The sequence below is a fragment of the Capsicum annuum genome, chromosome 3 (genome assembly GCF_002878395.1).
Source record: "Capsicum annuum cultivar UCD-10X-F1 chromosome 3, UCD10Xv1.1, whole genome shotgun sequence".
Lineage (NCBI taxonomy): Eukaryota > Viridiplantae > Streptophyta > Magnoliopsida > Solanales > Solanaceae > Capsicum > Capsicum annuum.
In genome coordinates, this window is record NC_061113.1 from 219,265,097 (window position 1) to 219,279,419 (window position 14,323).

The following is a 14,323-nucleotide window of genomic DNA, read 5'->3' on the forward strand; positions in this document are numbered from 1 at the left end:
AGTCGCGAGCTTACTTGTTGGTTTGCTGTCAAAAGCTTGTGAAAATAACAAGAGGCCTAAATGGATTCTTCCTGAAAATTGATAAAAGTTAATTGAACATTGGATGACCGATTTGAGGTTCAAGCAGATGAGAGAGATTGGTAAGAGAGCTAAAAAAACTATTAAGGGTGACTCTTTACATACGAGTGGAGCTCAGAGTCAGGAAAATGTAAGGAGAAAACTGGTAGGTTCATATGATTTTGATAATTTTCATTAAATTGTGACTGATTAATGGTACCTTATCTTCAGATAAAACTAACGTAGGTGCTTAACCCAATATAGTCAATCCACAAAAATAATAACTTTTTAACTATTGCAAGTATATATATATATATATATATATCACAGCTAGTAGGATGCCTGTTATTGAAAGTACTATTGTTGATATTTGTAAGTAGACTCCTAACATAATATTTCATATCTATTAGCTCCATATATACTTGTCCATATAGAGTTTCCTCTGCACTGCCAATTCCTTGTTGCAACAACTAGGGAAAATTGAAAAGAAAAAAAAAGATAGTTGGAAAAGTTATACATGTAATATTGTTTTGTCATAAAAATTTCTCTGCTTTTCTTGTTTTGCACTCACAGGTTCTCAACTTTATTTTCCTTTACTATCAAAGTTTAAGTTGAAACTTTTATATCCCTAAATACCAAATGGACTAATATAAGCAATTAACATCATACTGTGATTTGCGAAAGAAATTAAGAGATATAAAGGTATATCATAAGGACATAAACACATAATTGGATGCCTTTTTTGCCAAGTGAAGCAGAAGCAAGATGAAGGTTTTCAAGTTGACCCTAAAAGCTTCAAGAAGACATGGACATAACATTATTGATCATATTTTGATTGTTAATGTGACATATATTTAGCAATTTCACATTCCCATTTTATCAAGTTATGAAATATTGATAGCATATTAATACATTTTATTTGCAGGAAAAGAAGCTTAGGAGGCCGATAACGCGGGCTGAGGCTTTCAAAGCTACACACACGAGTAAGAAGAAAACCCCTGAAGATCCTGAGGTTTGAGTTGATCCACAAGCTTAACTGGCCTATGTAAGCCTTTTTTCTAGTAGTAATTACTTTATTTTCTAAATTTATATTTTGATGTTATTATCATTAAATTAAGAATCGATATCTACAATCGATAGAGGATTTCCGTCGGAATCTACTAGATGATAGTTAAGACCTTTCACTTAGTCAAGAGGAAAATGAGAGAATATGATTAGATGCGGTTGGTATGGGTATGCTTATGGCTTGCCACAAAAAAGCTTTCGTGAATTTCATTCGGACTAGAAGGCCTCGATAGCTACCAGGATGATGAGTCACGAGAGACAATTTTTGCTTTGAAACAGTAGCTAGCTGAGTTATCTAATGAAGCTAAGGCCTCACAAATAAGGGAAAGGCAAAAGGATATACAATATGTAGGAATAATGGCCCAATTTGATGCATTAATTGCTTCAGGGGGATTCCCCCTCTTTCTGGCAATGCAGTTCGCCCTCCTCGTCCGCCCAGTTTCTACCTATTTCACATGAATTATATGGTCAGTATAGAAATGTGACCGAGGAGCCCAATAGTGATAAAGATGATAAGGATTATTATATGGACAATACACCGTCGCTTTGTTAAAGTTGAGTGTTGTGTTAGATAATCTAAACTATATACTTCATAATAGTTTATTTGATTATTTAGTTTTTTTGAATGCATGAGAGCTTTGAAGTTGTCTAATCAATAGTACTATTGTATAAATAACTTGACTATGTTTTCCATTCAATTTCAAGGTACTCTAAGTTGATTTTCATTTAGTGTTCATTGGATGAGGATATTTAGTACTTGTGTTTGTTGTTTTGATTGGTGTGAGCTCTTGTAGCACGATTTGGTTGATTAGATTGTACATATTATTAAATTGAATTAAAATAGCAAGTATCTATAAAAACTGTTATTGCCATTTTTTTTTTCTTTGCAGAAAAAAGACCTCGGGAGGTCGCTATTTTGCATTTTAATTTTTCAGCAAATGAACAAAAGCAGCTACATGAGGTCTCTTTTTTGTAATTTCATTTTCTAAGCATTCAAACAAGAGACTGCAAGAGGTCACTTATGTTTTAAATAAACTGTTTATGATAAATATAAAGAAATAATAGTCACCTAATGAGGCGTTTTTTAATTAAAAAACAAAAAATCAAATAGAGGTTGCTTTTAAGCGACCTCATGAGGTCTCTTACAAAAAGCAACCTATGTTTTAGAGATCATCCATTGAGGTCACTTTTGAAGTCTCTTTTTCAGGAAAAGAGACCTCATGAGGTCTCTTTCTTAGGTTTCTTTTTACAGCTTTTTTAGTAGTGATATATTGCAGAACCGACTTCATAAAAAGTTTTACTGCCCCAATATAAATTTACTCTTACTATATCTTTATTCATTTTTAATACAAGAAACGAGAGTAAGTGGAAACAAGAGTAAATTGTAGAGTTTTATTAAAGCTGAAACGAATAAATCAAACAAAACAAAAAATGGTTTATTTAATGTAAAAAATAAGAGCAAATCGTTGGACACCAAGCGACTTACAAATCTCTGGACACCAAGCGATTTGTTAGTACTGCCAGCACTGTCACAGGACAATCTCTCAGCCAAGAACGTTTTATCCCATTTAGTTTCTTTTCAAATCAATTGTCCCCTTTGAAAATTTTGGTTAAAAAATTAGTCCTTTTGGCTACTCCATAAATTTACTTCAAGGAGACCCTAATAACTGATATAAGTGCACCTGTTTTTGTATATTTATTGAAACCTGTTTTTACAAAACAATTTGCATGGTTGGGACCTCGTCACTCATAAGACAATATCTCTCGTGTCTTAATTTAACTATAGTTTTAGATTTTTTTCATGTCCATTAAAAAAATAATAAATATAAATATGATTTACTAAATTATCCTTAATTTAAGAATCAAGCAATATTTAAAGAATTGGATTTTAAATGTAAAGAACCTAGTTGGAAATAACCATCAGTTTGTCTTGAATTTCTAAAGAAACAATTATTTATGAAACATGTTTTTTTACACGACGGGACAGTTAAACCCAGTTTGAACTGTCTTTTGCCTCTGTCCCAACTCCCTATGCTACGGATTCAATTAATAAAATTTGAGTTTGCTTAGCAAACTATATTCTATAATTCTAGTGAAAACATTTTTTTCATTAACATTTTTCCTTCCTGTTTTTTAGTTAAAACTTTTCGAAAGCTCCTCTGCTTTGAAATAGGTATGGAAAATTGAGAAGTGAGGAGCACGAGCTTCAGAAGAGTGTGTTGAAATTTTACTTTCAGCCCATTAGTTCTATTACACACTCTAATTGGGCTTTTTATGTGGATGGATCAAATGCAAAGAAATTCCAATTCTTATTAGATAGTGCAGATCCAAGATGCTCCTTAGGTCCACAAACACCTCCACCTCAACAAAAAGAAGAAAAAATATAGAAGACTAACAATTGAAAACTAACAAAAACAACATAATGAAATCCCATGAAGAGGATAGAGCGTACATAAATCTTATCACTACTTCATGGAGGCAGACACAACAATTGAAAGTTAAACTAAAAATAAATTTTGATTAAAAGTAACCGGTATATTTAAGTAATCGAAGTTGAATTCTTGACTACTAGTAATCGAAGTTGAATGGGAACTAAAATACCTCGTTTTATCTCAATGAGTTTTCTAAACTCCAAATATGCAAAAACGACATTTATGATGTATATATATCTATTAAATAAGTTGAAAAAGACAAATTTTTCCAAAGTAATGAAAGAATTGGATGTTATCATTTCAGGGTGGCATATTGACTTAGAATTAGAGACACATATGCTTGGTGGATGTCAAAGTCGTTTCACCTTTACTTGTTTGTATATTGTAGCAATTTCGAGCATGTTGAATTAGAATATGAAACCCAGATGATGGATTTCAAACTTTTTTCACTTAGGTGGTATTTCTTAAATGCTCTTGATCTTACAACATGAGTCGATGATCCACTAAACATCTTGATCAATATCCAAATCTCGATAATGCCTTATCATATAAATTGATATGTTGTACATTTGAATTGTTTGATGACAATGAAATAAAATGAGGGTTTATATTTAAAAAAAAAAAAAAAAAAAAAAGCAATGTCAGAAGTGGGATTTGAACCCACGCCCTCTCACGAAGACCAGAACTTGAGTCTGGCGCCTTAGACCACTCGGCCATCCTGACTTGATTACCCCTTTGATCTCACTATATATTATAAATCATATTTAATCCACTCCTGACTCTTTAGGAAATGGAATCAATTGAAATGAACAAAGGTGGGGAAGCTCCAAATTAAATTAATTCTAAGTGGTTGTAGATTCACTGCATGTGTGTTCCATTTAAAAGAAATGGGATCGTAACACAAATAGTCGTTAAACTCACTATTTATATTTATCAATAGTATGTATGTCCATACACCAGGAGCTTGTGAAAATCGATTCAACTGATAAAACTGTTATCAGGTTATCGATATAAGTTATTAGGTTTATTGGGCTATCAGTTCGGTTTTTCAGTTTTAAGATTTTAGTTAAGGGTTAAACCAACAACCCGATAAAAATATATTAAAATTATGTTTTTATTCGTTAATAGTGACTTCAGATTTTAAATATATACCTTATTGTCTTAGTTTTTATAATTTGTGTAGACTTTCTACATGAAAATACAGTAAAACAAATAAAAATAAAAGAAAGTAGAAAAATATTAGGAGTGTATTTTCTTATCGGTTAAATCAAAAATTGAACCGATAAAGACCAGAAATCGATCAACTAAAAACTGATAACGAACAAATTATGGGTTTGATTATCAGTTTAGCATGTTTACAAATCGAAATCTATAAATCAAACCGATAATACACAAAATCAAACCAACCGATGTGCACCCCCTACCATACACATATTATTGTAAATTATTTTAATTTTAAGCAATCAGTTGTGCGATTATTTAGATTTAATTCTTATAGAAAAAGTAATTTGTTTAGTTAACTTGATAAAAGTAGTGACTTTTTTGTCATAAAAGCTTAAATTATAGTGATTGAGTAAAAGTATTAATAGTATCAATATATATTATTTAAGTCGCCAATTCTAGAAAACTTTGATTTCTAAAAGATGCGATATGAAGTTATATAATTTTTCTTTAAAAATTGCAACATGAAAGAAATAGCAATGTGTCTTATTGACATGATGATTCATCGAGTAAACATCAAAGTATTTCGGTGTTCCTCAAAAATTCTATATTTATCAAAATTTAAAGAGATTCATTGTTTACCAAGTGTGGCTTTCATTTTGAAGAAAGATTTTGAGAGAACAAATGAAGGATATTTCATATGATCTTGTTGTTGGAAGTTTGATGTGCGGTACGCTCAGATTTGTAGGAAATTTAATATAGTATTTGTTGTTGGAGCGTTAAGAGGATATCAAAGTAATTGATATCTTGATCACTACAGAGCTTTAAATAAAGTTTTGAGATATCCTCCAAAAACAAAAAATTAAATACTTATGTCCAAACAACCAAATGATTTAGGAAGTCATTGACTACAAACTCTTCCCTTTCTATGAAAAGTAGTTAACACATTTTTTCCTAGGAAATTTGTGAAATTATCATATAATTCTATGATGGTTATATAAAAATATTTATATCATCAATATATATTATTTAAATCACTAATTTGCGAGGAAATATATAAGTTTGTTTTCTTTTGCTTACACCGACTTCTCCCTTAAAGTAACAAGGAAAATTTTTTTGGATTATCTTTATTCGGTCCTATATATATTTTGATGCAATTTTTTTGGATCCTTTTTTCATTTAATTTCAATTGAACATAGTCTAGAAATAAAGATCAACAATATATATATATATATTGTTAGAGTAAAATATTTAATTAAGTTTTACTAATTAAGGTTTGTCATCAAATTATCTAGTTGTTCTTTAATACAGAAATTAGTATATGTACCCGCGCAACGCTATTAATATATTATTATATAATTATTTCTGATATCAATGTTTCGTATAAACTGTTAAAATCGTATGACATTAAATTAGTGTTGTTATTACATTATTTTTTTTACTATGTACCTAATCTCCCACCAACACATCCATAACCAAATTGATATTGATATGAATGAATACAAATATATAATTGTCATAAAAAATACATATTTATATTATACAGTATACATTAATATATCTTAGTTGATAATTTTTAGAGTTGCATAATAGATGAGGCATTTAATTTATTATTAAAGTTATTAAGGGAGAAAAAAAGGTGAAATTTTGTTAAATATTTGATTATATAAAAATTGTCATAAAAATACATATTTATATTATACAGTATACATTAATATAACTTAGTTGATAATTTTTATAGTTGCATAAAAGATGAGGTATTTAATTTTGAAAAAATGACACTCTATAGCACTTTTTAAAATAAATAGCCTAAATTTGATATCTTTTCAAAAAGTGGTCAGTCGGGTATACTATTTTCACTTTATAGTCATTTCCTAATTTGGGTCATTTTGGCCCATGTAGTTTAGATACAGTCCATATACAATGTTAATACAGCTTCAGTTTTTTTTTTTGGGGGGGGGGGGGGGGAGGACAGAAACGACACTTCAAATTAAACTATTTTCATGAAAATGACCATAGAATTTAAATTCCATTTTTTAGTCATTTCAGTTTACCGGCTTATTGTATACCGTTTCTACACACCTTCTATACAGTTTCTATACAAATCTTATACATATAAATATTCTATACGAAAATCATGCAGCTTGATACACAATTTATATAATAATTGTACATTTTTTTACACGTTTTATAAAATCATTAAATAATTTTCATACACTTTGTATATATTTTATACATATACATATTTGATAGAACTATACAATTTCTATACATATATCTTATATAGATACATATTCTATTTAACAATTATATTATTTTTATATAATTTAATTATCATTTCTAAATAATGGAAAAAAAAGCAGAATATTTGATCAGTTAAAAAATTTATAGCAAAAAAAAAAATTGAAATATTTTAAAAGGACCAAATTGCCCAAGTTGAATACTGTATCAGTATTGTATATGGACTGAATATGAACTACATAGGCCAAAATGACCCAAATTAGGAAATAGCTATAAAGCGAAAATAGTATATCCGACTTGCCACTTTTTGAAATGTTTTCAAACTTGAGCTATTTGTTTTAAAAAGTTCTATAGAGTGTCATTTTCTTTTTTTTTTTTTCCTATAAATTTTTTAACTAAAAAAATATTCTACTTTTTTTTTATTGTTTAGAAATAATAATTAAATATAATTATATAAAAACGCTATAATTGTTATATAGAATATGTATCTATATAAGGTATATGTATAGAAATTGTATAGTTCTATCAAATATGTATACGTATTAAATATATATAAAAAATATATATAAAGTGTACAAAAATTATATAATTATTGTGTAAAATGTGTAAAAATAAAATACAATTATTGTATAAATTGTGCATGAAAACTGTATAATTTTCATGTAGAATTTATATGCATAAAATATGTGTAAAAACTATATAAAAGGTGTATAGAAACAGTATAGAACAAGCCAGCAAATTGAAATGGCTAGAAAGTGGAATTTAAACTTCATGGTCATTTTCATGAAAATAGTTTACTTTGAAGTGTCGTTTCTGTCCTTTCCTCTTTAATTTATTATTAAAGTTATTAAGGAAGGAAAAAGGGTGAAATTCTTGTTAAATTTGTGAAATTATTATATAATTCTATTATGATTATATAAAAATATTTATATCATCAATATATATATAACTTAAATCACTAATTTGCGAGGAAATATATAAGTTTGTTTTCTTTTGCTTAAAGTAAGAAGGAAAATTTTCTTGGATTATCTTTATTCGGTCCTATATATATTTTGATGCTATTGTTTTGGACCCTTTTTTCATTTAATTCTAATTGAACATAGGCTAGAAAAAAAGATCTAATTATATATATATATATATATTTTGTTAGTGTAAAATATTTAATTAAGTTACTAATTAAGGTTTGCCATCAAATTATCTAGTTGTTCTTTAAAAAAGAAGTTGGCCCATTAAATACATCGCCTGATTACCATTATTCTTGTAATTAGCATGTAAAACGAGGGCAATTTAGTAAAAACGGACGAAATATGACCGTTGGGAGGGGCTCCTCCAACGCCCCCTCAATATATACTTTTCGCTTTTACTTGTACTTCAAAAATCTGACGAAAATACAAATAAAATTTCTGAGAAGTTATCATCAACACATAGAAGAAAGATTGATAATCTATATTGTGTGTAAATTTCTCCATTCTGTGAGTTCTTCGGTCTATCATCTTGCTTTTAATCACTGAAATAAATTACGTACATGTTTACATCAAGAATGACAAGTTCAAATTATTTCTTTCGTATAACTGCTTTGAAACTATGTCTAAATAATTGACTCTTGTACTTGGGGTTTCAAATTTGTTGCCCCATTTTTCCCTTTGATCAAAGCCCTTGGATTTTAGGTTCTTCGTATTTAATTGTTCTCTAGGTGTTTTCTTGTGTTAGATTAAAGAAGAATTCTTGAAAAATAAAAAGGAAATATAGGTCTATCATGTTGCTTTTTACAATCAGGAATGTTTGTAAGAGGAGACATTTTTCTAATGCAGTGTTAGCAAAAATTGAATGACAGAGATAATATCTGGTAATCATTTTTAGTTTGGGGATTTCTTTTTCTTACCCTCTTTACCCTGATTGATTTGTTATGTTTCTTGCTATTTCTGCAAATGGAATTTTATACACATTGAGTCATTCTATCAAATAGATATCACAGAATCATAGGGGTAGTTTGGTATGGGGGATGAGGTGGGATATCTTAGAATTAAGTTTGGGATTAGATTTATACTTGTTTGGTTGACAATATAAATTTATTCCGTTGATATCCAACGTTATCACATCCAACTTGGGATTATTTTATCCCATCCTGGATTATATTCCCGGATAATTTAGTCCGCAAACCAAATGGCCCCGTAGAACATTGATTAAGTCACAGGTCAGCTTTGATTCGTGTAGATAGTGTTCATTTCTTTGTTACAAAACTAGATGACCTGGTATTTTGGGCAAAAGATTAGTCTTTAATAGTGTAGTAACTGTCTATTTTTAGTTGCCCTCTTGAAGTTGGCATTGTAGGTGTATGCAACAACAACAACATACCAGTGTATTCCCCACCTAGTGGGGTCTGGGGAGGGTAGAGTGTACGTAGTCCATACCACTACCTCAGGTGAAGTAGGGGAAGTAGAATTGAACTGCTTATTTGATGTTTGCTAATTCTGCTTCTTGCTACCACTACAAATGTTATTCTGAATGATTAAATAGAGACTTTAAAACCTATCATAGTATACTACCAAAATTCGTGGAGCTAATGAACTTCTTTGATGCTTAAACACTCATTTCTTTGTTGTTTTTGCTTGCACTTTCTTTATGTGAACCATCATGTATTTGCGCTCATCTCATGTTATGACATCATTTGCTGCATGCAGGAATTTCTCCATATTCTGTTGGGACACGAATTACGAATACATGGCTACGCTTCAGGATCAGAATATCAGTATACATTTCGATGGTAGAAACCCCATTACATAAATGCTATGATATACTTCTGTTGGCTCACTAAATTTTATTTTTACAGGGGCTTCTTTGTTTGGAAAGAATGATACTTCCAAGGCCATTAAGAAAGGAGGAGGGCTTGGTGGAAGAAAAGCACTTAATGACATCTCAAACTCAGCAAAGCCTTCTTCTCTGCAGGCATCAAAGAAAAATTACTCGACGAGTGTAATTTCCATTGGGAAAGATCTTAATGCTACGAAAAACAAATTTAGTGCTGGGACAAAAGATAACTTTGCTAAAGTACCTGAAAAGGGTGGCAGGAAAGCGCTGACTGATCTTACAAATTCAAGCAAGCCATCAGCACAGCAGGGGTCCAAGAAGGGGCTTGATAAGAAATTGAATGCTGCTGCAGCAGTAAAGATTCCAACTTCTATAGCTGATGAACAATTTCTGCATGATCATGAGAAGTGCATCAAAGCACAGAGGAAGGTGATGGACATGGATTTTTTTCTGAAGGAAGTTGGACTAGACAATGGTAATAAAAGAGTTACAATTGAGCAAACTATGTCTTTTTGTTGTTTTATAAAGCAGTTGATAATCTGATTTTCATATTACAGATATCCCTGTGCAGATAGCATCTCCACCTGTGCCTAAACACTCAATGAAATCAATGGTGAGTAGGATCTTGGTTACTTCTTTAATGTGCTTCCTCTATAGCTTTTGTCAGTTATTTTCATTGTCCGTCTGAGTTATCCATAACTCATGTAAGCCTTGTGATTCTGTGAAACTAGAGTTGTTACTGAACCTTTTCTGTTTTTGATTTGTGAATTCAGTCTTCCATGTACCAGCTAGAGACCCCTGTGAAGAAGCACTTTGAGGTGGAAGAGGTGCCAGGACTGCTGATTGATCAGGTTCCTCAATGTGATAAAAGGGGAACCTGTACAGACTCTTCGCCTTCTCTGGGATCTCCTTTATCACCAAAGCTATCATATATGAGCTGGAAAGATGTCAGCACTCCATGTTTTGCCTTAACTGAATCGCCCAACCGATCAAATCATTGATGCGTCTTCTTAGATGCTTGATCACAAGCACCCTTATTCATTTTGGTTGGTCATCAGTCTATTGGCTAATTGACTGTTGAACTTGTTTAGTTCCTTCTGGTTTTGCAGCAAGAAGGCAGAGAGAGTAGCTCCTTCTTCTCTCATGATTTACATTTTCGTCATATGTTAACTGATGTTTTGGATTCTGTTCCTCCTATTGTAAAATTTAATTTCCTGATTCAGACGATTATGAATTTGCTGGAGTTAGTTGTACCTTCTCGTGGAAGTTTTTGCATTTTCTTTATTATACTATTGTGCTTGTTGTCTAAAAGTTTGTATAAAATATTGCACCAAGAAACAGCTGCAGTCTTCTAACACAGTCCAGTTTATGAAACGTTCTGTCAGAGTTATGGTTAAACCTGAACTACTCAACAGAATTAGCATATTAGACAAGTTTTATCCAGCGGAAAGGAGGAAGGTAAGATGAGTCTCAGAAAAAAGATCATTATGTTAAATGTCTTAGCTGTTGGAGTCGAATAAGGCTAGCTCTTTGATAGTATATCAAGATTAGAATGATAAATGACAAGGAATATCCTTTTACTATTTTGTTTGCAGCTTCATATGAGTAAATATTATCTAAATTTTGTTTGACTTTAAAAAATAGTTGGTGGTGTTGGACCCATAGAAACAGATGGAAAACTGAAGTGTTTTATGGAAGCTTTTGAATCAATGTTCTTTTCAGTTATTGGTTATTTTAGTTGTGGGAAATACTGGTAAAGCAGTCTACATCATGGGAAGTAGGTCATCCTTCAGATTATCATGAATTTAAAACATGTATTCAAGGAGAAGTTAATGATTTGATTAGTATGACATTGTTGTCCAGTCCATGCAAATACTAATAAAGCAGTCTACATCATGGGAAGTAGGTCATCTTCCAGATTATCATGAATTTAAAACATGTATTCAAGGAGAAGTTAATGATTTGATCAGTATGACATTGTTGCCCAGTCCATGCAATTTTGGGTGTTTCAGATCTCTTCAATCACACAAGTTCTTGTTGTTGATTAATATTTGCTACACCACCCCATTTGAAGCTTCGGCTTCCTCTTAGGCTACCGTTGACTAGGCCAAAACACGTGTGTCATGTCAATGTGCATTAGTCATTACCCATTCCATCAACCAACAGTAGTGGAGAAAGCATATCATGTCGTTGGCTCAACAAGAACAAATGTGACCTAACAGGACTCACTGGGGGCAAAATTTAATGACGGTGCTCCCTAGGGTTTAGTTTAGTATTCTACTTAATGTAGGCAATACATTCATACTTTACAATATATTCATACCTAATAGGACTCAGTGGGGGGCTAAAGTCAAACTCCATATTTCTAAAATACAAAAATCCCAATCTTTTTCGATGAAGTCACTAGTATCGAAAACAAGCTTAAAATGCAATAATCCTTCTATTTCTTTTTTATTTGTTCTATTTGGTTTTATTTATATTCCCACTTTATGAGTATACATTAAATATGTTGTACTTCTCCTTTAATCTTTAAGAATAATTTGAACAAAATCTTCTTATTATGCTATTCTTCAATAAATGTAATTATCATTAATTTGGAAAGAGGTATAAAATTTAATTAGGAGATATTTTGATAAAATTATTTTTAATTTTATAGAAGTAAAAGATTTATTAAGGGGTGAGTCCAACCCAAATAAAACAAATAAAAAGAATTGAAGCAAGTACAAATTATCAAAAAGAACGTTAAAATAAATATTAATTTGTATTTTAGTCATCTCAATGTGTACATACTTGAGACACATTTATGAATTTAACTGTACCATTTTAAAAATAAACAATATGTTATTTATGAATTTAACTGTATCATTTTAAAAGTAAACAATATGTTCAAAAACAAAATTGTATTAGCACGCCGTGAAGGGAAGGCAGTGGGGATGATCCTACTGCCCTTACACCTAGATGCTCTTCTCCTTAAGGAGTTCCACTTCACTTTACTTGTATCAATTTTCTACCTTTTTTCATTTATGAAATAAGTTTCTACAAACGTTGGTGTAGATACTTATGAAGACCTCAAACTCAAAGTATACCTTATTCATATGTCAAAAGATTAGTTGATACTGGTCAAGTGTACGTACTTTGCATGTGTGTCTCATGTTGATAAATATAATTTTATATAAAGAAATAAAATTATTAAAAAATAAAAATTAAGTTGCATAAATGTTGTATCTATTTAAAAATATGTAATTTGACACTAAAAGTGTTTCATCTTAATCAATAAAACTATACATAAAATGAAAAATTTAATGAATTAAAAATATTTTGCTCATCAAAGAAAAAGATTTAGAGGAAAATTAAGTCACAAATGAGCATTTGTTGTACATATACGTCATATTAAATTAAAATATAAATATTATTAGTACTATACGATCCAATTTAGGGTTGAGACTAAAATATTCATAATATAAAATATAACAAAAAGGGAGAAAAAAGTCATAAAATTAAGAAAACACAGAAAAAATACTTTATTAGAATATATTATTATCTTTCAATTTTATCCAACATCACTCCTTTACCTTGCTACAGTTAATGATGGTACATGGACAAACTTTTTACTTTCTTACGTTGTATAGATTTTTAATAAAAGAACGTACATAATTAGATGTAAATATTTAATGATACACTTACGACAACATTATGATGCATATTAAAAGCTTTAACCTCAATTTCTTTGTGACTGATCAATTGACCCACATATGATCGATCAAAAAAATTATTGCGAGAATTGTTTCCTCCTAAATAATAAATGTAGAGAGACCATCTAACTTTCAAAAATAATAAATTATATGTTAATTAAATTGATAGAAGTTATACCTCAATTATCTGTGTTATTTTGAAGCTTAGAATTTGAATGAAAATTTTTATCCTTACCGCATTCTTCCGGGCGAGGTCGCAACCTATCAAACATAAATTATGATAGAATCTCAAAATATGATAAAACACACGTAAAAATCACATAATTCGGCAATCGAATCAATATTTAAAAGCAACGAATAACCAATAAATGATAAAAAGAATTTCAAAGTGCAAAGAAAATACAAATACAAATTAAATAGAAAAATAAAGAGACAAAGATTCATACATTACTTGGATGCTAACATAAAAAAATAGAATTTACTTAATTTGTGTTCTATTTTAAGTAAAATTCTTATCAAAATAACCTACCTATTTTGTTACAAATTCTTGCCAAATATGGTCCTATTTTTGTTAAATTACTGTTAAAAAGGGACTCACAAATTCGATCAACAAATAACTACTAAAGTAGTAGTATTTTGTTTGTTCTTAAAGTTCATATTTGGTTAGTTCCTCAAAGTTGAATTAATAATTGAAAATCAATAGTATTTTTAATTTTGTTTAAATAAGGAAAGATTAATAACCAAACTTTAATGGGATACCTAAAGTATTACAAAATAATTAAATAATAATTTAGTAAAATGATAAATGACAGTTTTGTCTATTGTGGGGTCTTTTATTGAAAGACAAAGTTCAAATCACTTTTCTAA

General features: G+C 30.1%; 1 protein-coding gene and 1 non-coding gene across 3 annotated transcripts; one reads left to right on the top strand and one right to left on the bottom strand.

Annotated features, from left to right (window-relative positions):
• Positions 1–4,193: 4,193 nt before the first annotated feature.
• On the bottom strand, positions 4,194–4,277 carry TRNAL-CAA. Its single transcript has one exon. It is a non-coding gene; the product is annotated as a tRNA-Leu (tRNA).
• Positions 4,278–8,329: 4,052 nt separating this feature from the next.
• On the top strand, positions 8,330–11,030 carry LOC107866152. Of its 2 annotated transcripts, none has more exons than XM_016712327.2 (5): positions 8,330–8,428; positions 9,638–9,720; positions 9,787–10,239; positions 10,322–10,377; positions 10,538–11,030. In XM_016712327.2, exons 2-5 carry the CDS (start codon positions 9,678–9,680, stop codon positions 10,763–10,765), a joined length of 780 nt encoding a protein of 259 aa, XP_016567813.1. In that variant the 5' UTR covers positions 8,330–8,428; positions 9,638–9,677; the 3' UTR covers positions 10,766–11,030. The 2 variants fall into 2 exon arrangements, with proteins under 2 accessions (XP_016567813.1, XP_016567814.1); XM_016712328.2 differs by having other exon boundaries at positions 8,337–8,407.
• Positions 11,031–14,323: the final 3,293 nt, after the last annotated feature.